The sequence below is a fragment of the Hypomesus transpacificus genome, unplaced genomic scaffold (genome assembly GCF_021917145.1).
Source record: "Hypomesus transpacificus isolate Combined female unplaced genomic scaffold, fHypTra1 scaffold_149, whole genome shotgun sequence".
NCBI lineage: Eukaryota > Metazoa > Chordata > Actinopteri > Osmeriformes > Osmeridae > Hypomesus > Hypomesus transpacificus.
The window spans coordinates 363,645-385,786 of NW_025813718.1; the positions used below are offsets into that span (position 1 = coordinate 363,645).

At 44.2% G+C, this 22,142-nt stretch overlaps 3 protein-coding genes across 3 annotated transcripts in view; 1 reads left to right on the forward strand and 2 right to left on the reverse strand.

Annotated features, from left to right (window-relative positions):
• Positions 1-37: 37 nt before the first annotated feature.
• s100v2 (S100 calcium binding protein V2) lies at positions 38-2,697 on the reverse strand. The gene is made up of 3 exons (XM_047051370.1): positions 2,526-2,697; positions 1,036-1,167; positions 38-746 (listed from the first exon to the last, which is right to left on the reverse strand). The coding sequence occupies exons 1-3, from the start codon at positions 2,535-2,537 to the stop codon at positions 579-581; spliced, it is 312 nt and encodes a 103-aa protein (XP_046907326.1). The 5' UTR covers positions 2,538-2,697; the 3' UTR covers positions 38-578.
• Positions 2,698-3,176: 479 nt separating this feature from the next.
• Positions 3,177-12,938, reverse strand: dcst2 (DC-STAMP domain containing 2). Its single transcript, XM_047051387.1, has 15 exons — positions 12,002-12,938; positions 11,629-11,799; positions 11,266-11,367; positions 10,920-11,114; positions 9,616-9,681; positions 9,040-9,253; positions 8,743-8,900; positions 8,363-8,527; positions 8,053-8,220; positions 7,500-7,600; positions 5,843-5,973; positions 5,447-5,574; positions 4,511-4,604; positions 4,130-4,396; positions 3,177-3,916 (listed from the first exon to the last, which is right to left on the reverse strand). The coding sequence occupies exons 1-15, from the start codon at positions 12,198-12,200 to the stop codon at positions 3,565-3,567; spliced, it is 2,511 nt and encodes an 836-aa protein (XP_046907343.1). The 5' UTR covers positions 12,201-12,938; the 3' UTR covers positions 3,177-3,564.
• dcst1 (DC-STAMP domain containing 1) overlaps positions 12,891-22,142 on the forward strand; it is a 9,727-nt gene continuing 475 nt past the window's right edge. Inside the window, exons 1-14 of the mRNA XM_047051386.1 lie at positions 12,891-13,010; positions 13,108-13,182; positions 13,313-13,441; positions 15,433-15,572; positions 15,712-15,883; positions 15,997-16,140; positions 16,230-16,351; positions 16,483-16,640; positions 16,855-16,954; positions 17,116-17,211; positions 17,347-17,563; positions 17,826-17,942; positions 18,805-18,947; positions 21,499-21,609. Coding sequence (XP_046907342.1) covers positions 13,140-13,182; positions 13,313-13,441; positions 15,433-15,572; positions 15,712-15,883; positions 15,997-16,140; positions 16,230-16,351; positions 16,483-16,640; positions 16,855-16,954; positions 17,116-17,211; positions 17,347-17,563; positions 17,826-17,942; positions 18,805-18,947; positions 21,499-21,609 — 1,692 coding nt within the window. The 5' untranslated portion in view covers positions 12,891-13,010; positions 13,108-13,139. The remainder of the gene's footprint in view (positions 13,011-13,107; positions 13,183-13,312; positions 13,442-15,432; positions 15,573-15,711; positions 15,884-15,996; positions 16,141-16,229; positions 16,352-16,482; positions 16,641-16,854; positions 16,955-17,115; positions 17,212-17,346; positions 17,564-17,825; positions 17,943-18,804; positions 18,948-21,498; positions 21,610-22,142) is intronic.

Here is a 22,142-nt window from a genome sequence, read left to right on the forward strand (position 1 = left end):
TAGCATGTAACTCCAGAAAACCATACAAACATTTAAACAAATTCAAAAGTTTTATTCAAGTACTGTGAGATATTACCAATTTGATGCACATGATATTCTTTGCTTTCGTCAGTTGTTACAATGTTAAGCAAAACACTAACTGTGTATAAAGTATTAAAGAAAACATATATGGTACCATCAGACGTTAATGCTTTATATCAGTAATTAGGCAGTGGCTTATAACTTTCTGATGACATGTGCTTGGTGTAAATAAAAACAAGACTAGTTCATGTTAGTAACTGTGAACCATAACAACAGTTGGAGCAATAAGGTCCCAACTGAACACCCTTAAAATGTACCTCCTCCTTCCCGTTCCTTTCTGATCTGACAAGTAGAGTAGTAACAGGAGCACAGGTTTACACCCATCCAATGTTTGATCACAGAATACCCCAAGGAAAGGGGGAGCAGGCAGTATGTTAATATTCAGAATGGACTTTGAGATTTGGTAACATGGTTTGGGGCAATGGTAATGGTATTCTACAGTTGGAACGTCTCTGAATAGGACGGTTTTCCATAGTTAAGTTCCAACTACGTCCTTTTCACAGTAGCAGGCAGTTGCATTTAACAGTCTTCTCCGGTTTTCTTTCGCCAAACAGGGAGGTGGCCGTCGACTGGACCAATTGCCAGAAGTTCTCAAATGAGATGTTCTGGCCGTTCTCCACCCCCATCTGCTGTAGGATCGGACTCAAACCTTGTTCATTGCCTGTCTACAAAAGAGTGTACAAAAGAGGGTTGTTTAATGTGCTTTTCTTTTAGTAGTCAGCCCACTAATAATAGATTATTGGTGTTTACTAAATGTGATAAGCTACCATTAAAATTCATTAAAAAAATTAGCAGTTTTGTAGTAATCTCTCAATGGCCAGTCGGTTGACCCCCACATTACACATACACATTAAACTGATCTGAGAAGATGCTATAACCATAAGCAAATAAAGTACAGGCTACAAGCCAGAAGGGCAAGGTATTATTGAGGTCTTCTTGATATCAAATTCAAACCTTGACTAAGTTAGGCAGTTGTGTGGAGACCAGGGTCTGAAACTCCTCCATGTTTAGTGTGGGCTCTTTGTTAGCCGAAGCATCGTGGAACTTGGTGACCAGGTTATATAGTGCTGACTCCAGATCTGAGCACTGAGGGAGTTAGAGAGAGGGACAATTCAAACACTGTTACTTTACTATTTTATGGGTGCATTTACAATATGTATCACACAGTCATCAATGTACGTAAGTTAATAATTTGCGCAGACACATGACCTTTTTGCAGTATTGGAAGTCAAAATGTGATATCACACCATGTTTAACAGAGAACAATAGCTTTCTATGGCCACACCCTAAAACATAGACTAAGTGCTTTATCCTATTCGGAAGGTGTTTGAATCTCTGCACAGTATTTCACACAGGCCCACACGGGCTAAGTTTTCTGAAAACGTGTGAACAGTTAGGCCAATTTTTTTTTTACTGAAGTTGTTACACCCAACAAGGATAGGTTTTGCAAAGTTATCTTTGATGGAGGTAAAATGCTAAATAAACAAAGGGAAAAATCGCATTTTTTATTGATTTAACACCTTAAAAACAAAACGTTAAACCACGGGAGAGCACACCTGAGAAAGGCCAATTGCATTTCAGAAACCCTATGTCACCGCCTGTGGGAGGCACCTGTATGTGTCAGTTACGCTAATGTTGACACAATGGCACCTTCTATATTGACAATCTGGGTGTTGGCCTTTGCCTAGAAACAACGCCTTGCTTTTTTTCCTCTGAAGACTTCGTATAGTTCCCATGAAATGATCCAAGTTTTTGTTCTGATTCAAAATTAAACAGGTAGACTGATAACGCATAAACAGAATTCTTATCAATGCATGACCTGGTATAATGATCCCCATCCGTTTTCCTGACATGTAAATCAGTGCTCTATATTGACACACTATTCTCTTTTTCCATGACAGGGGCACATTCTGGCCCTGGCGAGCATGGAATGCGCGCTGATTGATTCCCCGTGCTTTCCATTAAAGTGCGCTTACTGGAGATTCTTGAAATCTAGATTTAATACCCCAGATTGACTACAGAAAACCACAGAGTGCTGCCCTGTCATTATCTTGGTAGTACAGACGTGGGCCAAATACTTGTAAAAAGAAGAAAACCAGTTATTTGTCGAAATAAATGTTTTCCTCTTAAGTCTCTGCAACACGTCAGTTTGAGTTGAATCTACATTTTTATTAACCGTAACCCGATGCAAATAGAGATTGTTTAAACTGGAGCAAAAGAACTGAGTTGCTTTGGCACCAACACCTTTCGCGTAAATCGCGCACTATAATCGAAAGAACAATGCGCAACAGTTTGGATGTGCCAAACCCAAAGACGCCCTTTCCTATCTTGTTTCTGTTCTGGGATTGTGGATCTCAGATTACCGTGACAAAATAACAATATACTTGAACTGAGCAAAGGATGACCATCTAACGTAGAAAGACGTAGTTCAAAAAGTTACATACCTTTTCCGCCATTTGGAGTTCGTTAATGTCACCAGTTTTTGAGGAAACAAACGGGACTAGTTGACTGTGATGAAACTTTTCTTCCTCAACGTTCCATTGCTCTCCTGGCAGCAAACTCGTATCCTCCCACTCGGGAAAAAACACAACTGATTCCACCTTCCGTGTTAGACAAGGTTTGGGGAGGGCGATATGCACGTAAAAAAGTGTTGAAATTCAATGCTTGGAATGCAGGCCTACATCAGTGTGGCAGAGGAGGCGGAGACCTACAGTAGTATTGCAGTTGTAGTCTTTAGTGTATTATTATTATTCATTTTTTACTTTTCACAGTTACATACCAATGCTCTTGTGCGTGCGTAGGGATGGGATTGTCATCCTACGCAGGTTGAATTAGTATGTATTTGCTTCTGGAAAAGTTTTCCAAAGTCTTCTGCCAAAAACTCCATCAACTGTGAGACAAAGCTCTGTAGATAGTGAAGCCATTGATCTTCAGAACTGTCATCAGCTGTGGGTTTGACCCTACTGAAGGTTCATACTCCATATTCCGGGAGTCAGGTGGCTGAGCGGTTAGGGAATCGGACTAGTAATCAGAAGGTTGCCGGTTCAATTCCCAGCCATGCCAAATGACGTGTCCTTGGGCAAGGCACTTCACCCTACTTGCCACGGGGGGGAATGTCCCTGTACTTACTGTAAGTCGCTCTGGATAAGAGCGTCTGCTAAATGACAAAATGCTAATGTAAATTTCAACCACACAAGAGGAAATGTCATGGACATTTAATCAAAGTCAAACAATAGTACCCCAAACTCTACATCCAATTTGGAGCACGTTTCAAATCCAACTGCTGTCCGTCAGACACCCATTCAGTTGATGTTGACAAGAACGTCTAAGGAATTGGGCAACACACAGTAGTGCCTGCTTCAATGGAAAATTCCTGTTTTAATGATGATGTTTACAACATGCAATGACTATTGCAGTCTAGCAGAATGCTACCACTCCAGTTTAGCCCAAAAAGTAACCCTTTTTGTCTTTCACTGGATAGAATTAATGGTCTGGAATCCAGAATGATCCAGACTCTGGATCATTCGTTGGAGTTGGACCGACTGGGGCCGTCGCTCTGGTGGTATCCCTGACACAGGGCACGGTTGCGGTCATGGTCAGACTGTGGACTGTGACCGTCTGTAGTGGTTCCTCTCTGGAGTGGTTTCTGGCATCCGAAGAGAGGGACTGAAACAAAGTGTCACTGTCTGAAGAGTCACTTTCTGAAGTCTGACGACTGACTCCTCCAGTGACATAAATGTCAGAGAAAGTGGCTGGAATCGAGTCGTGGACGTATTTGCGTCTGGGGTCATAGTGCCTGGGGTCAGAGTCTTCTGAGTCAGAGCGATCCTGGTAACTGTAATGTAAATGTAATGTAAATGACTAAATGTAAATGCGACTCATGTCCGGCTCACTACAGGGTGACAGGGTACAATTGATCGCATGCCAATGGTCTTGTTAGTTTTCGGTTTTGTGAGTACAGGAGAGTTTGGTCACTTGGTGATTACGGATGCCACAGATGATGACAGGCATGGTGTAGGTGACGATAATGATGACGCTGATGTTTTACCTGAAGTCCGGGTCACTGAATGGACTGACGTGGCCGCCGCTGTCACTGTCCCCCTCGTGTCCTAGTGTCACGGAGCTGCCCGTCCTCTGGTACAGCACCCTGCTCCCCCCAGGGACTGGGGACACTCCCGGCATCTCCGCCCATGACCGGCGGCGTATCTCCATGGAGATGGTCCTCTTCATCAGGTTGCGTGCACGCCGCTCGGTGATGTGGGGCGAGGCCAGGGCGGCGGTCCAGAGGCTCACATGCTCGTTGTCACTGGAATCCCTGCAACAGCAGATCACGACGGGGGACTTTTATTAGGATGGGAAATTCTGTTTGTGATTGAATTAGGAATACCCTTAAAGCTGGCAGATCATTAGGAACGTGTTTGAGACTTACAGCTCCTCTTCGCAGTCTTCCTGGAAGGTCAGAGGCCCCATGCACACTGCACAGATGTTGTTCATGCTCCGGAAACACTGCGTACAGTATAAACCTGTTGCACATTTGAAAGGGAGGGTTCAGGGTTCAACAGGATGAACATTTGGTTTAACAGTTTTGTAAAAAATATTTTTAAAAAGTAAACGCTGTGTGATTGGCAAGAAAACATGCAGCCACAGACCGAACAGAATGGAAGATTTGAGAGCTTTTTTCCATATACTGTTGCATTTGACACTGGAAAATGTCTTAAGATCGTCCGTAGTGGCATTCATTGTCAAATATGGTGTAAAACTTCAGAAGAAAAAAAACATTTTATGAAACATGGAAGGATGGTGTAGTCATTAACCCTAAAGTGTCAAACTAAAAAACATAAAAAGCTCCCTTCCAGGTCAGACTGCCATCTACCTGTTGAGTCAACATTTGTCAGGAGGAAACACCCTAAAAGTACACAGTCTCAACCTGCCCCTCCAACACATTAAGACAAGTTTATGACACAACTGGTTAAAGTGTTCTACAATATCTAAACATTGGCAAGTGGGGCATTTGCATTTACATTCTACATTGCCAACTTCTCCACCTGTTTTCTAGACACAGAAACATCTGAATATCCTGTGGGAAAAGGTGACAACTAGACTGGTCTACTCTCTAAACTGTAACTCCAGTTTGAATGCCCTATGTGGATGAACGGCCATGCTTACATAGAACATGGCATACTGTTGGAGCTGAGCTGAGTGTTAAGGCCATGTTCCCTCCTATGAGAGCTACCGAAGACCTGGGTAGCAAGTTCCAGTTGCTGATAGAAGTCCTGATAGAAGGGGTGCACTTTCCTGGCTTGCTTTCCTGGCTTGCTTCTGTCCTCTCCACTTTTACATGAGTCATGACAACCATGTGACCTACCTTTACACTGTGGAGTTGAACAGGTGACCATGTGGGAGTCGTCCCGGCCCTTCCCTGCCCTGCCACATGCCATGCAGGAGACAGACGACACACCCAGGAGCTCAGCCAGGAAGGATCCTCCAGGAACCCTGGATTAGACGGCCACCAACACACAGTTTACGTCAGTGGGGCTGGGCTGATCCAGGTCCCTTTATACAATACAAATATCTATACACAGTATGGCAGGGATGGATTCGACCAAATATGATCACACGCTCTACGCAACTTTGTAATGTAATCGAGCGTTATTGTGGTAAAACCGCTAGCCTTCACCATGAATGAGTGAGGATACTGGACTATGAACACTTGTGTGAAGCAACTCCACCCCTCAGTTCCAGCCCCCACGGCCCTTTGTACCGTAGCATGATAGTGTGCAGGAGACCGGCCCCGGCCCCGTCTGCCTTGCTCCGGGCCACAGAGCTCAGGAGAGCTTTACACAGGGACGCGCGCTGACTCAAGATACGACAGCGGAGGAGCCGGATTCTCTCCTGGAAGCACACAGAGGGCAGGGACAGCCGTTAGGCCAGAGGGGAAGAATGGAGGCTAAGTAGCGTTGCTTTGTTTACATCTTTTGTGGGGGAAAAAGGGAGTGTTTTACTTGCGTGAGATTCAGACTTTATAGGCCTTAGGAAGAATTATCTTTGACACACTGACAGTGATAAATGCAGGCTGATGAACATGGCATGTAGTGCATTTAGCCAGAGGGCTCTCGGCTCCAGACTGGTTTACGTGTCGTATGTATGAAGGTTACAGGAAACAAACTGAACAAAATGTTTGAATATCTTTGGCTTAATCCACACTGCAAAACGCTAAAGGTGAAAACAGATTTCCGCACCACAAGCTGCGGAAGCTAAACAGAGAAACGACTGACACACAGTCAGTTCCTCAAGAAACACACACGTAGCAACGTGTCAATCAGGTATCATTATTTTTGTCAAAGAAGTTTCAATGTAACTTCACATTCCGCAGATAGTTTGTGGGGTTGTTGTTTTGAGTAAGATTTAGCAACACGAATCTTGCAATGTTGGCACAGATCTTCCCATTGACAGCAAAATGACACATACTTTGTCACTAAGCAAACCATGCCTCTACAAGTAGTCAAATTATTTCCAAATGAAGAGGCTTTCATGTCAACTTCACATAAAAAAAAAATACTGGATAAACCGGAACCATTTTGATTCAATCGAAACTGTGTTCCCCTAGTGGTTCAGTATGTTGTGTTATTCTACCGAATGTTCCACTGTCCTACAGGAACACAATAAAATACCGGTGTTCTCGGCTCAAACTTTTCCAAATAAATAAACCAAGTACGCAAAGCTAGTTTGTCAAAAACAACCCCTGTTAAAGAAACCACATTCCCCTGTCAGCATTTACATGTCCAACTACACATGCACATCTGGACGGCAGAGAAGTGCAGACTTGCCTGCTTCCTCCCAAAGTTTTGGAACAGATTCCATTCTAGACATGGTTGGAATTCCGTCTCCTTCAACAGAGCTTCCCACTGGCAACCTGAGGCAGAACACGTCCTTTTGTGCATTGTGGAAGAGCCATTGTGAAATATGTACTCAAGCACATCTAGGCTACCTATGGATCCTAGCATTCCTGTGGTAGTTTAAATGTGAATGTGAAAGGGAGAGTCATATGAAAACAGATCCATGTCTTCCATTCTCTAGAAGCCATGAGTGTTTGATTTTAGACAAAAATATGATTTCCTTCATCAAATCAACTTTGAAAAACCAAAGCCAGCATCTACACTGCGTCACCCTGAACTAGGTGATGAGGGAAAAGACCACCCACCCATACAAAGCCAGTTGCTCAACAATTTGAACAATAGGCATTTAAGTAAGGCATGTTAAGGCAGTTAAGTGGCATGGCTAATTCATATCCAAACATACAGCTTAATTAAGGCTATCCAGTGTATTTCAATGAACCCCATTCAATAAGCAGCACATGAGTTTGTGTCTGTCCCTAACAGCAGATGCATGGGTCTGCTGATTGGCTGCTGGCATCTTACCCGCTCTCGTCTGGGGTGGTATCTGGCACACACCAGGCTCCTAAGACGCTTCACATAGCTGCCAGCCAAAACACTGAACAGGGTGAGGCCATAAAGGAATCCTAAGATAAGGAAGAATTGGGACAAAGACCGACCTTTCAAGATACTGACAAACGTTTAAACCACTCCGATTAAAAGGACGGACGTGTATTTTCGGATTTGAACTAGTTATTTTCTTGTACAGAAATAAGGTACGCTGATTACAACAGAAGGTACATTTGTGTCCTCAGTTAACAGAAGATTCAACCATGGTACATTGACAATGAATATGCTCTTGATAGTCTCAACCCCTAGAGGTCAGTGTTTCACAACAAATGTCAATAATCACTGAAAATTATGAAATGTAACTAGTTAATTTCCATTGCTTTGATTAAACAGAATGCGTTCTCTTTTCAAAGTGACGCGAGTAACCATTTGGCTCATTAGTCTTCAACCGAATCCAGGACTTGGATATTAGTCATAAAAAAAGCTGTGAAACGTCCAATGAAAGGCAGTAACATGAAATGGAGTTTACCTATGAGAATGTACTTTGAATAGTCAGGCTCTGAGGGTTGCATGATGCACTTCTTGCTCAGGACGGTAATGTTGCCCTTCTGCAGGACGTCGAAGGAAGACAACATGTCCTTTAAGATGTCGGAGGCGTAGCCCGTCCCGTTGATCTGGACCGCGACGAGAACAGGCGCTGGAATCGAAAAAAATACACTTGAGAGTTGTAGATGTAACAGTCCTGAAATATTTGAGAGGGTGAATGTTTTCTGAAACCGCTGGGGGGGGGGGGGGGGGGGGGGGGGGGGTTGCACGTGACTTCCATTCCTCTCCAGTACCTCTGGTGACGATGTCTCCCTGGGCTTGGTGGTGCACCAGGTCAAACATCCAGTAAACCAACAGGTCTAGTGCCACCACCATGAAGCCCAGGACCAGATGGCGGAGGACGGAGATGGTGCCAATGGCCGCCACCCGTCTCTCCCTGGATGTCAGGTACATGGCACCTGAGAGGGGGAGACAGAAAAGTAGATGTTCGGCTTCTGTACAGTCTGCGCTGGTATTTCGAATCCCATTACTGTTCGATATATTATGGAGACTTACATCACCATCGATTTGAAAATTATGTTTCATGAGGGTACATCAGATTCTATCACAGATATTGTGGCTGAGGAGCAGAACCAATAATTCAAATGTATCTGTCCTTGACCACCACACACACCAGTTTTGATGTAGATGCGGGCCTCTCTCTTGTTGAGGGGGAGGACCGTTGGCCTGCCCTCCCTGCCCATCTTCAGATCCAGCTCTTCAAACTGCTTGGTGATGTAATTGTTGTCAAAGTTGTCCCGCTGAAGGTACTTGTGTTTGTAGAGCACAGCCCTACGGACGCACACACACCTTAAAGGCGTGTTCACACACACATGCTCTCACACTTTGCACCACTTGTTGCAACCCCCCCCCCACATACACACACACACACTGACACACTTGTCTGCCACGTGTGGGGGGAGACGCTCACCAGAGGTACGTGAGAGGCATGAGGACGAGGCCCACGTAAGCCAGCAGTCCCACCGCTTCCTGGAAGTGGCCTAGCCTCGACGACACTTCCTTCAGGATATTCTGGGACACCTGCTGCATGGACTGGCTGCTGTTCACGCTCATGTCGAAGTGCACGGAGGCCGAGATGTTGAACTCAAACTCCTGCTTGATCCTATCCAAGGCAGCAGCTGTCGCTGGAGTGGACAACAGCTGAAGTTAGAGATATTTGAAATGGCCTCCTGGACTAACCTGCACAAACAACAATACACATTCACTACTTGCAAGAGATATGGAATTGCTCACTCTAACCACATGAGTTTTCCTAAAAACATATAGTTAATATAAAAGGTATGCAGAGGCTTTAATCTGCAGTGAATTGATAAGGCAGTTGAGGCAGTAATAAAAGCGATGCCTCCAGTAAATATCATGCTTCTAGGTACTATAACAATTCATTAATGCATTCTTTTTGCCGCAAAGTTCTCTGTAGCATAACACAATTCATTAAACAGGATCAGAGTGATGTCCAGATGTACACAGCTTGTAGCTAGGATCTTACGAGCCTCCAGTCTCTCCTTTAGGTGGCTGGCGACGTAGGAGGGGATGGTGCAGAACAACTGGCCCACTGAAACAGAAGGGATGTGAACAAAGTCCTCATCCACCAACTGAAAATCCAACTGGATGAGCAAACCATCATTCTTGGCATGCTTTTAAATACTGAGGTACTGAGGTACTACAGTGACATTCTCTGCAGACTGTCTGATTATTTTCAGCATGCTCAGGAAGATTAAGGGATGACTAGAAGGATGGATGGAATGAGTTCACTATCACGACAAACATACTTGGAGCCAAGAGGGCAGTGGGTTGGCTTAACAATAGACATAAAAACCATTATGACAGGACAGGTAAGAGCCAAGTGTCAAGTCAGCCAAAAGAAAGACTTGTGTCTGATTTACGAGCTCCAGTTCAAACTGGTGAATTTAGCAGCGTATTATCTGCTCACAGCAGTGTTCAGCTTCGGCCCAAAGGGTGAGGAAATGGGTTTTTAACTTTGCTTTCTCTAACTTCCTCTCCTCCCTTCATTCTCCTATCTCCAGCCCTGCCCTGGGGTCATGTTTGGATTAGAAAGTCAGTGCCCGGCTGGCTGCCTGGCTGGCTGGCCAGGAGCCAGGAGGAGGATATGAAACAATAATTCATTTGAATAGAGAATGTGAGGAGAAAGGAGAGGAGGGAAACGAGGGGAGGACAGAGAAGCGAGCGTTGACTCACCTCTCCTGGGGATTGGGAGAGGAAACCAGAGAGTAGGATGTGTCAGCCCTTTGGCCCCTAGCACCCCCCCCCCCCCAAAACGACTGGAATTCAATTGAGAGTGTGAGGTCAGGTTTCTATTGCAGTGTACGCGGCGGCGTCTCGGTCATGGAATGCGTGTCTGCCCTGCACACACTTGTGTGCACAGACCCTCCTGTCTAGTTTGTGTTGGTAACCTATCTGGGCTTCCCCGACCTTTTCCACTCCTCGTTCTGTTGACTCAGCTGTGTGTGCATCAGCAGCCCAGGGTCGATGTCTTCCTGGCAGGCGCTATTACAGTCAAGGCTACTTGAGATTTGAACGTTAAGTCATCATCATCAACATCATTTTCTACCTCCACTGTGCCAAGCAGCTATGTAAACTCTGCTGCTAACAGCTGAGGAACAGAGTGCCTGTCTTTTACATGAACGGCCCTACTTCCATAATAGAGCTTTTATGCTGCTGTTGAGGGAAATGTTTAGTGCAATGCAATGCCAACTACAATATGCACTGACATGTCAGGTGAGTTTACTGGAATCGTTTTTAAACATATGAGTGACAATCATGACAACCAACCACGAGATACTCCACACAGGGGGCGGAACCCATCCACGATGTGACACAGGAAGTTGAATATAGACAGAAGGTTCATGCAGTCTTCCCGGGCATCATCAAACAACTTGTTGCACTTCGTGTACGGTGTGCCCAGCTTGTCGTTGCACACGTCGCCGATGCTAGCCAGGAAGTGAAGCACGTTTCTAAGAGTGCGAGCTGAGAGAATTCAAAGGTTAAAGAAATAAAATCTCTCTCTCTATATATATATATAGATATTTTTTTTTTTTTTACTACTTTAGTTCTACACACACACTTACATTCTCCTCCTGCTTAACAAAGGAGCTCTTGAAACTAATCTCCAACTCACCAACATGCTGGACTGAGTCAGTCAAAGCCTGGATGAAGTTCTGAACCCTGCTAGCCACTGAATATGCATTCCTGGAGATGTCTTTAATCTTGTCCAGCACAGCTGTCAGAGGGCAACAAAGACATCAGCACATCAATAAGAAGACTGACAAACAGGCGTTCTCTCATGCTGAAAGGGAAATGCCAAATCTGAGCATGTCTGTCTCAAGCATTTTCCAGATGTATAATAAGCCTCATGTTTCGACCCATTGCGTCACAGTTAAGTGATTAATTCAAGGAGACATTTGCAATAAACTACAGAGGGTACAAACAGAACGAGAGGGGACATGTGAAGCAGAGCTGGATGGCAGTAGGCACAACTCACGGAAGAGTGGTGTGGCTGCTCTCTGCATCAGTTCCTGGGTCTGATTCATGGTCAGCTCTGCACCACATACAACACTGTCTGCCGCTCGGCTAAAGTTCTCCAGGGTGTTGGTCATTGGCCCCTGGATCACCATGGAGAAGATGAGGAAGAGGAGGAGATTTTTGCCATTTTCTGAGAACAAAACAAAAACTTTGTGATATTTACATTTAGTCATTTAGCAGTCGCTCTTATCCAGAGCTGTGGTATCAACTGTAAGGTCATTAGTATTTATAAGACTAAATAGTAATATTGCATTATTACTGTCATTGACGAGATGTATTAGTGTATATAATATTTTAAGCTTCCTAAAACGTGAAATCCTAGGGCTACTTACTCGAACATAGCATCGGCATCATGAGCATAACATTTGAGCGCACTCGAACAGAAAGGCCCATGCCAAATGATGCCATGAATGCGATGGCGACAGTGGTGTAGATGCAGAACCAGGGCTCCTGATTTTGAACGAACAGCACAGTAACGCCATACACAGCAGCTAGGAACAGGCCGAAGATGAACCCATAAAAACTTCTCATAACATCTTGAAACCATGGTTTGCCACGCAGTCCGAGTTTTCGTCGACGCCAGGGAAAGCTCCGTCCAAGACTTGTTGAGACCCTGTTTAACAGTCAGATGCCATTTTAAAATGTTATCCTACTTTCAAAATGAACCACTTTGTAGCCTACTACTAGTAATAAATTGGCGAAATGATGAGTGTGCGCTGTGTTGGACATTAGCCTACTAATTTCACTTGTTTACCCTCTCAGCAAGTCTTTACGAGACTCCATCGCTTCACACGATCACCGTCTGGATATATTTTATCATAGGAAAATATTTTTGTTTTCCCATTGTATATTTACGAATACAACATTGTTTACAAAACGGGATGTAGCAATAGGGCCCAGGAACCTTCACTGTTAAAAGTTTGATTATGAAGTCACAAATTTGAATTGATAGGATAGATTATAGAATCAATTGAATTCGAGAATAAATATTTAAATGTTTGGAAATTCTTTACAACAATAAACACGAAGACGTAAAAAGGGGAACAAATTGAAGAGTTAGTGATAATGGCAGCAAAAGGGAATCAACTACAATACCTTAAAAACCTCAAACCACCACATTCAAGTTAGTAGGGAATATCAATCGAGTTTTAGGTAAAAAAAAAGTACATTTAATGTGTCATTTTTAAGGAAGTAACTTTTCTCCATGCCCCTCAGTCTTGGAGAGGATCAGTAAAAGGATCCTGCCTGAATTTGCCCACCTGTTTCTCTTCAGTCAGCCAGATGAATTTCCTATTGCACGTTTCTTTCTTGGAGCGCTTTTCGGTGCTGTGAGTGGTGCAGGTAAAGCAAATTATGTGTGAATAGTCTATTTTGACCGTTTCACACCCTTGACCCCTTTAATGTAAAAATAAAATATGTCTTAATCTTTTTTTTCTAGGGTTATTTCTGGGACTTTTTCACAACCTCCCAATGACCACTGTACAACAGGTTGTTGCAGGATATGCCTTTGTTGGTGAGCAGAGATAGACATCTTCTGAGCTGAATGTTTAATGTCAATGTTAGTTCAAAATACTATAAAGTTCAGCTGAAAGTATGAAAGCAACACAGAAACTCTTCGAGGGCCCTGTGTGTGACCTTTGCAGCTGTGTGCATTCTGGGAGGAGCATTTTCCTCCTTCTTTCGCTGCTCGGCCCTTCTGATGTTTCCCAGCATCCTCGGCTCTCGGGGGAGGGCTTACCTCATGCTGTTTGTTCTCTTTGGCCTGTACAATGGTAAAGTAGGTATGATATATACAGTGCCCTCCAAAAGTATTGGAACAGTGAGGCAAATTCCTTTATTTTTGCTGTAGACTGAAAACATTTGGGCTTGACATCAAATAATGAACGTGAGACCAGAGATCAACGTTTCAGCTTTTATTTCCAGGTATTTACATCAGGATCTGATGCACAACTAAGAAAATATCACATTTTGTTTGAATCCACCCATTTGTCATGTGATCAAAAGTATTGGAACAGATATACTTAAAACATATTTAAGTGAATAAGACTTAATATTTAGTTGCAAATCCTTTGCTTTCAATAACTGCAGCAAGTCTGTGACCCATTGACGTCACCAAACTTTTGCATTCTTCCTTTTTGATGCTTTCCCAGGCTTTCACTGCAGCCTCTTTCAGTTGTTGTTTGTTTTGTGGGGTTCCTCCCTTCAGTCTCCTCTTAAGCAGGTAAAATGCATGCTCTATAGGGTTTAAGTCTGGAGATTGACTTGGCCAGTCTAATACCTTCCATTTCTTGCCCCTGATGAACTCCTTTGTTGTTTTGGCAGTGTGTTTTGGGTCGTTATCTTGCTGCATGATGAAGGCTCTGCCAATCAGTTTGGTTGCATCTTTCCTTAAATTGGCAGACAAAATGTTTCTGTAGACTTCCGAGTTCATTTTGCTGCTGCCATCATGTGTTACATCCTCAATGAAGATTAATGAGCCCGTCCCAGAAGAAGCCATGCAAGCCTAAGCCATGACATTACCTCCACCGTGTTTCACAGATGAGCTTGTGTGTTTGGGATCATGAGCAGTTCCTTTCTTTCTCCAAACTTTAGCCTTTCCATCACTTTGGTAAAAGTTAATCTTTGTCTCATCAGTCCATAAAACTTTGTCCCAGAATTTTTGAGGTTCATCTCTGTACTTTTTGGCAAATTCCAGCCTGGCCTTCCTATTCTTCTTGCTAATGAGTGGTTTGCATCTTCTGGTGTAGCCCTTGTACTTTTGTTCATGAAGTCTTCTGCGAACAGTAGATAGTGATACCTTCACTCCTGCCATCTGGAGGTTGTTGCTGATCTCACTAACAGTTGTTTTAGGGTCTTTCTTTACAGCTCTCACAATGTTTCTGTCATCAACTGCTGATGTTTTCCTTGGTCTACCTGTTCGACGTCTGTTACTTAGTACACCAGTAGTTTTCTTCTTCTTCAGGACATTCCAAATGGTTGTACTGGCTATGGCCAATGTTTCTGCAATGGCTCTGATTGATTTTCCATCTTCTCTAAGACTCACAATTGCTTGTTTTTCACCCAAAGACAGCGCTCTGGTTTTCATGTTGTTTTCACCTCTGAATACAGTCTGCATAGACAAAACCTATCTTACCCAATCTGAACCTGAGTGTAGACATTCAGTGGTATTTATTGATTGAATAATGTATGTAATAGGACACACCTGGGCAACAAAACACACCTGTCAGTCACATGTTCCAATACTTTTGCTCACGTGACAAATGGGTGGGTTCGAACAAAAAGGTGATATTTTCTAATTTGTGCATCAGATCCTGATGTAAATACCTGGAAATAAAAGCTGAAACGTTGATCTCTGGTTTCACATTCATCGTTTGATGTCAAGCCCAAATGTTTTCAGTCTACAGCAAAAATAAAGGAATTGGCCTCACTGTTCCAATACTTTTGGAGGGCACTGTATATGATATATGTTATTATATATGATATATATACTATGTATTATATATATAGTATATATTATCCATGCTGTGTTGCTGAGACCATTCGTAGAATTTGTGGGGAAAATATTATACTCACACAGTTTTATGGTATTTCCGTTGCTAGAATAGCCTTCGTCCATTGTTGACTGTTCAGGCTAGGTGCTATATAAATTAACATACTGGACCAGCAGTGTGCCTATAGGCCTTTGCATTTATTGAGGCTTCACATCTGAATAGATATCCCTGAGTATCTCTGCTGTGTGTGTCTGTGCACCTTCATCCACCAGGCCCCATCACCAACATCCACCGCAACGTCCAGGATGTGGCCTTCTCTATGGGCTGCAACATCGAGCTGCAGATCAAGCACAGCAAGGTGATGTGGAAGGTGGTGATGGACCCCTTCATGCAGGTGATGCAAGGCATTACGGTAAGTGAGGCATGGAGGCCACAGGTAACTTTATTGATACAAACAATGCTTAATAGGAACATCATGGTCATAGAGATGGCCAACTGTGTTTGCACTGAACACTGTTCTGTGATTTCTGACATTCCTCCATTTTGTTTAGGATGACAATAAGGAGTTCCTGGAGGAAACCAAGAATGTGAGTCTGAGATTCCAGAATATCCGGGACGAGGTTGAGGGCCAGTATGGCTACGACAACACCAAACCAGAGCCAGTTGCTGCTGGCAACAGCTCCCAAGACATGTACACGGCCAAGACGATGATGCGATGTGACCGTGAGTGTTCACAGCTGTGTTCTGGTCAATCCACCTCACTGTCTTCTGCATCGTTACAAAAGTTCCATTGAGAAGAAGATTACTTCGTTTTTTTAAATGCCCTCGTGACCCAGATGTGGTGGAGGAAGGGATTGATCGCTGTCAAAAGTGGTTCAACGTCAAGTGGCAGGAGTGTATGGACGCCATCAAGGCCCCGGTCATTAACCACATCCTGTGTGTGTCCATGAAGTTCCACTTCCTGTGTGATGCCATGAGAGGTAGGACGTTGGAACACATTCGATGACAATCAACTTGAAGTTAGTTAAAGTTGCGTTTTTTTTGTGAGCAGTTGTTTTGTTTCTGTCAGTCATGACTCCTTGGTGTCGAGATCAGATTCCTGTTGAGAAGAACTTTGGGAAGACGTTTGACACGCTGAACTTCTCCATTGACACGCTGTCTAGAGAGTTCAGCACCAAAGTTGTCCTCAAGGTAAACATGGTCCTATGTTTTCAGACCCACGTCAAATACCAGTTCCTTGTCTGAAGTTTGAACTTTCCAACTTATGCTGTGTGTGTGTTTGTGTATGCGTATGTATTCTGTGTGTGTACCATACTGTACAGAGCACAGTACAGGAAGCCGTGTTTGGAGTGTCAGTCCGACAGGATACCTTTACAGAGAGTCTGAGTCAGTCGTTTGAGGAGACCAGGGCAGTCCTGGATGAAGTGCTTGTGATCGTCCAGCTCCTCCTCTCATTCACCTTTCTCACCGTGTTCACCTCGTGAGACAAACATACACACACAGACACACACACACGCAGACAAACAGACACACACACACACATTCACACGGACACACACAAATAAACACGCACCTAGACCCACACAGACATAGAGATACTTCTGCATATCTCATATTCAACACTCATGATGGGTTTTATTGTGGTGTGTGTTCAGATGGAAAGATACTTGACGTCTTCCTCATTGTCTCGACAGGGCGTATAGATATGCCCGTCAGTACACCCAGGACATTCGCTTTGACAACATTTACATCACCACCTACTTCAGGCAGATCGACGCCCGCAGGAAGACAGCGGTAGGTCACATTAAAAGTACATTCAAGCCACTCTGAAAGGTCCAATTTCTCAGGACCGAATATTGGTCTCGGGCTTTTAGCTTTTCATGGCCCATGATGACCAGTAAAGAGTCTGAACATTCAACCTTGAAATTCATCATTTGAAATGTGCTTGATTTTAGGGCAAACGTTACCTTTTGCCTTTGAAGAGAGCTGAGCGAGCGGATTTCATCAACCCCCTGAGCCCGGCCATACACTCCAGCGAACTGAAACAAGTGGTGCGTTTCTCCCTCCAGGGTGGAGTCCAACCTCGTTTCACCCAGATTCTAACCTTGGGAAATATCCCCATGGGGGCTTTCGGCACGAGCTGGAGAACGTATTCGTTGACTATTCTCGCTCCCTGTGTTGCCCAGGCGTTGGGCCTGCTGCAGGTTCTGTCTGTAGCTGTGTTTGTGGTTGTGCTGCTGGCCGTGGACCTGATGCTCTACCACATCTTCGACATCATCCGCAGACACACCTCCACAGAGTTCTCCCTCACCAGTGAGTGCGCAAAGAGAGCTCAGTTACACACGGGCCTTGACCTTGTGCCCTCGGCCTCCTCTGAAGACGATCACTCCCAGGAACGTGTCGGTACATAATGTCCTCTCCCATTGTCCTGCCTGTTTTAGATGTTTCCCTGCTCCAACACACCTGATTCAAATGAATGGTCATAAGCAGGCTTTTGCAGAGCTGGATAATGACCCATTCATTTGTATCAGGTGTGTTGGAGCAGGGAAACATCTAAAACAGGCAGGACAGGGGTGCCCTGAGGACCAGGGTTGGAAACCACTGGTCTAAGCAACCATCCAGGACTGTATTCCCTATAAACACATTCATCATGCCACTTCCTTAGGCAGTCATCATATAGACATCAAGGTGGATGGACAGTCCATGATGGCGAAGCTCCTGAGGAAGTCTATTGGAGCCTTTAACACCTCCTCCAACATGAACATGCAGTCTACTAACGAACGTAAGTGACATCCCAGCAGTCCCGTGTCCACATGTAGGTAGAGGACCTGATGCCAGAAGGAAAGATTTACAAAATCTTCTGTCCAGACCTATCGTCATCTCAGGGATTTTGGCATGTGTGTGTGTGTTTGTCTGTGTGTGTGTGTTTGTCTGTGTGTTTATCAGTCTGTGTGTCTTTGCCTGTCTGTGAGTGTGTGTGCGAGGGTGTTCATTTTGTTCTAATGCACACAGTGGCCAGCCAACTCTGTACAGTTAATGGCCTGTGTTGTCTGGCTGTGGAGCTAATCTGATCAGGGCTCTCTGATCTGCCTATTAAGGCCTAGTGCACAGCCTGGTCTGGACCACGTTCTGATAGGACTTGTCTTTGCCAGACAACACACATGCTCACACACACACGCACACCCACACACACACACACACAGTCTCACATGTCTTAGCCATGCACATGTAGACTACAGTATAACTTTCCTCATCATTACCACAGCAGTCAAATCAGTAGCGAAATGTGAGTAGTCATTTCACAAAATGCATCACTAGTGTAGTAAATGATCAGAGGGTAAATGTAGTGTACTTTGAACTTTTCTTGTTAATTCTAAACACGCTTCATGCTTATGTGGCAGAACTCAAAATCTAAGAGGATGTAAGAATGTAAGAGGACTTAGAACTTAACTGTACAGTATTAAAGTAACACAGAAGACTACTTTTGATGATCACCTCACCACTTATGCGGTCTCTCTTCCTCTTCCTGAACGTCTTGTCGCCAAAGCCACCAATCGGATTCAACGGATTTGATGCGCATTTCATTCTCACCAACATTGAACCGGTAGGACGAGGTGTGCAGTAATCCCTCTTCCTGCCCCCAGACTGCCTGCCCCAGCCCAGGGCCCTGACGACAGACGACTACCTGTGGAGTACCGGGCCTCTCCTGATGATGGCGCTCATGTGCTGCCTGCAGGCGTACACCAACCGCTTGCGCAGGGTCATCGCAGCCTTCTACTTCCCCAAGGTGAGAGCACGCCCACATGTGTTTGCGCACACACTGTCAACCAATGCCCGGGAGTAGAAGCCAATATGACCATTACCTTTGTACATTCAATGTTGAGTAAATACACACAATCAAGTATTTTGATGCATGCATATGTGCATTGCAGGTAGAACTACTGTATATCTGTGGTGAAATACTGTAGTTCTTATTTTAACACTTTGTCACATACCTATACTGTAACTAGTCATGTACCTATATTGTAACTAGTCATGTATTCAATGCTCTGAAATCTGACTCCAGATTAACAGTATTTAGTAGGATTGTGTTACATACAAAACGTGTGCTGCAATATTCATCCGCAGCTTTAAAGGTGTTAATTGCAGAAACGTGTTTCTGTGCTAGTACACTAATCCATGAACTCCACTGTAAACTTTGTTTGGTTTTTATTCATAACACAACTCATTTTTCTTCTCACTTTAAGCTTTCACATTTTGGATTAAAGAAAAGGGTTTATACTGGTGCCTTGATCATAGTATAGGATCCCCAAGTGATACAGTGTTGTGCAGGGTCAGTGCATGTTACTGAAAGCTTTCCATAAAAATAAACATTTATACAACATCACATTTTATGTAAACGCATTGCGGCTGGTTTAGGAGAACCGTTGTGATTCATACACAACACAGCTTCATTAGACCTCCTGTAGCTTGAAACCAGTGTGCAGATGGTCCTGGTCATCTCATTTAAATAGCCAGCCTCTCCAAGCATAGCTTGGTTATTTTTCTTAAACTTTTCTAGCCTCCATGGAATTGGCACAGGAAGGTTTGAGCAAACATCACCGGGGTCCTGTCTGTCGAACCCCCTCCCCGTCCAAATAAACATAGCATACAATGCGGCGGCAAAAAAATATCAGTGCTCTATTTCTGATATTTACCATAGGTCTGGAAATCACAAACAAATGCTGGATTTTCCCTGTGGTTCTCACAGATGTTTTACTGATATGTGGAGGGGAATTTGGAGCAGCTGCTGAGTCGACAGCCAACTTGAAAGGCAAAGGAAAATGGATCGTTTACCAGAACGTTTCTCTGTCACTGCATATGCTGTTTGTGAGGAATTTGACACTTAAGCCTTTTGTGGCACCTAGATCTGTTGTTTGCAAGTACTTGTTGGGCCGTCATTTCATTTAATTGCCCCCAATTAAGCAACAGGAGGTTTAATGAAATTAACACCATGATCGGCGCCAGAATATTCCTGTTTCCCGGGCCACATTTTGTTTTTCTAAACGTTGGGTGTGCAACAAAAAAACCAGCAAAGCATGTAAATCCACATTTCACTGGGTTGGAAAGGCTTAGTAGAATGTGTACATAGAGGGAATGTAACTCTTAGCTCCCTCCCACCTCTCCGAAGAAATCCACCGGCTCTTGTGCCGGGTATTGCAGTGCAGAGCTAAAAGGGGATTAATCTAATAGCATTAGACACTCTATTGTGGGGGCGTAGAGGCTGACAGCCTACTCACTGTTTTGTATTGAGGGGAGCGTACAGATCCGATTGAAGGGCTCTTGATCAGGGTTTGAATTGTGTCTGGACTTAGGGGGTCCCCAAGGTGTGTGGGGTGCCTTAACTCTCAATGCATCCTTAGAACCAAGCATGTGTGCGGCCCCCCAACATTCTTGACGTAGTGTGGAGAGGAGGACAGAGGATGATTGTGGGGTTAATGAGGTGGAGGAAAGGGCCGGAGGACACGCAAGCACAACAAATAGGGGATCGATCGAAGGATAAGAGAATCAAACTTTGTATTCTGTGGGGGGGGGGGGAGAGAATTGGGAAGCAAGGCAGCACTCAAGGAGGGGGAGCAGATATAGGAATACATTCAGCAAACAGTTTGAGAGAGGGAAAGAAGTGTAAGGGGAAAAAGGGAGAGAGGAGTGATAACGGTGATGAGGTAAAGCATAGAGAGGACGTAGGGAGAGAGGGGAAAGAGAGAGAACATGATGGATTACTCTCTTTATTCCTGCTCCGCCTGAATCAGCTGAAGCGTCATTGCAGTTATGAGACCCCCTCCCTCCTCCACCACACCACTAAGGGGGATTCTGCTGCTAATTCAGCGTGTGAGAGAGAACAGCAATGTTGTCAAAGTGGAACAGTATTTCGGCTTCACGGTTGACCACCTAACATCAAGTCCAGCAAAATCCAGCCTGTGGTTCCAGGCTGTTTGTCATGAATCCGGCCAATACAGCCCAGCCCTGTGTTCAGGCTAGGTTGCTAATGTTCCGAGTGATTCTGGTCACTCACTCTGGAACTTCAGATGGAATTGTTTCAGTTTTGCCAGAAAAGCAATCTCCTGTACATAATCATCTTCTTACTCATCCATTTATGGCACAGTAATGTACAATGGAGGCTGGCCAAACATATATTGTAAAATATAAGTATATACAATATGAAAAGTATGTATGGTGGATTATAAACAAAAAAGTCATCAACCTCTTTAAGTGAGTTTAACCCTCCCCTTATGTTTCCCCCTTCTCTCTCTCTCTCTATTTCTCTCTCTCTCTTTCTCTCTCTCTCTTGCTGTCAGCGAGAGAAGAGGCGGGCTCTGTTCCTTTACAACCTGCAGATCCAAAGGCGCATGTCATACACAGACCGTCAGCGCAGGCGACTCATGAGGCTGGGACAGTCACACAAATCAGTATGTAACAAAGATCATTCTAGAAGGTTCACTTCACCTCAGGCCATCTTATTACTTTAAGCTAAACCAACTGACTGGCACTTAGTTGAATGCATTAGTATATAGTGACAGTTTGTGTTTCGTGGGGTTTTTGCGTTTTGCATTTATTTCCATTTCTTCATTTAGCAGACGCTTTTATCCAAAGCAATAACATGATAAGAAATCTTCTTATTCAAAGAGTTTTCCCCTTTGAAATCCCCCTCTTTTCATCAATACAATTGTTGACAAGGGGACTTTTGGATGAACCCTGTCTCATGAACAATGACAGGCTCTTATTGCGAGTCTAACTGGCTGACACTCTCCCGGGGTGACCACCAAGCCCAACCAAAACAAACACAGCTCCCTCCCACCGTCCTGGCCAGGCCCTTCCTGCTGTGTTTACTGACTGGAGTATTCTTTTCTCTTTTCTGCTCCAATGAAAGCCCGTTTCACTCCATGTCCTGTGACCCATTGACGAAACTTTCACGGAATAGAAATTAAATGTAACCCAATGT

Bases quoted from the DNA above. Each gene is read 5' to 3' on its own strand.
- s100v2 (XM_047051370.1), bottom strand. The intron at 747-1,035 runs GTTTGAATTTGA...ACTCTTTTGTAG, and splicing joins AACTGCCTAACTTAGTCAAG to ACAGGCAATGAACAAGGTTT.
- dcst2 (XM_047051387.1), bottom strand. From the start codon at position 12,200: ATGAGAAGTTTTTATGGGTTCATCTTCGGCCTGTTCCTAGCTGCTGTG. The intron at 11,800-12,001 runs GTAAGTAGCCCT...TTTTGTTCTCAG, and splicing joins GATGCCGATGCTATGTTCGA to AAAATGGCAAAAATCTCCTC. The intron at 5,974-7,499 runs GTAAGATGCCAG...GTGTGCTTCCAG, and splicing joins ACCACCCCAGACGAGAGCGG to GAGAGAATCCGGCTCCTCCG.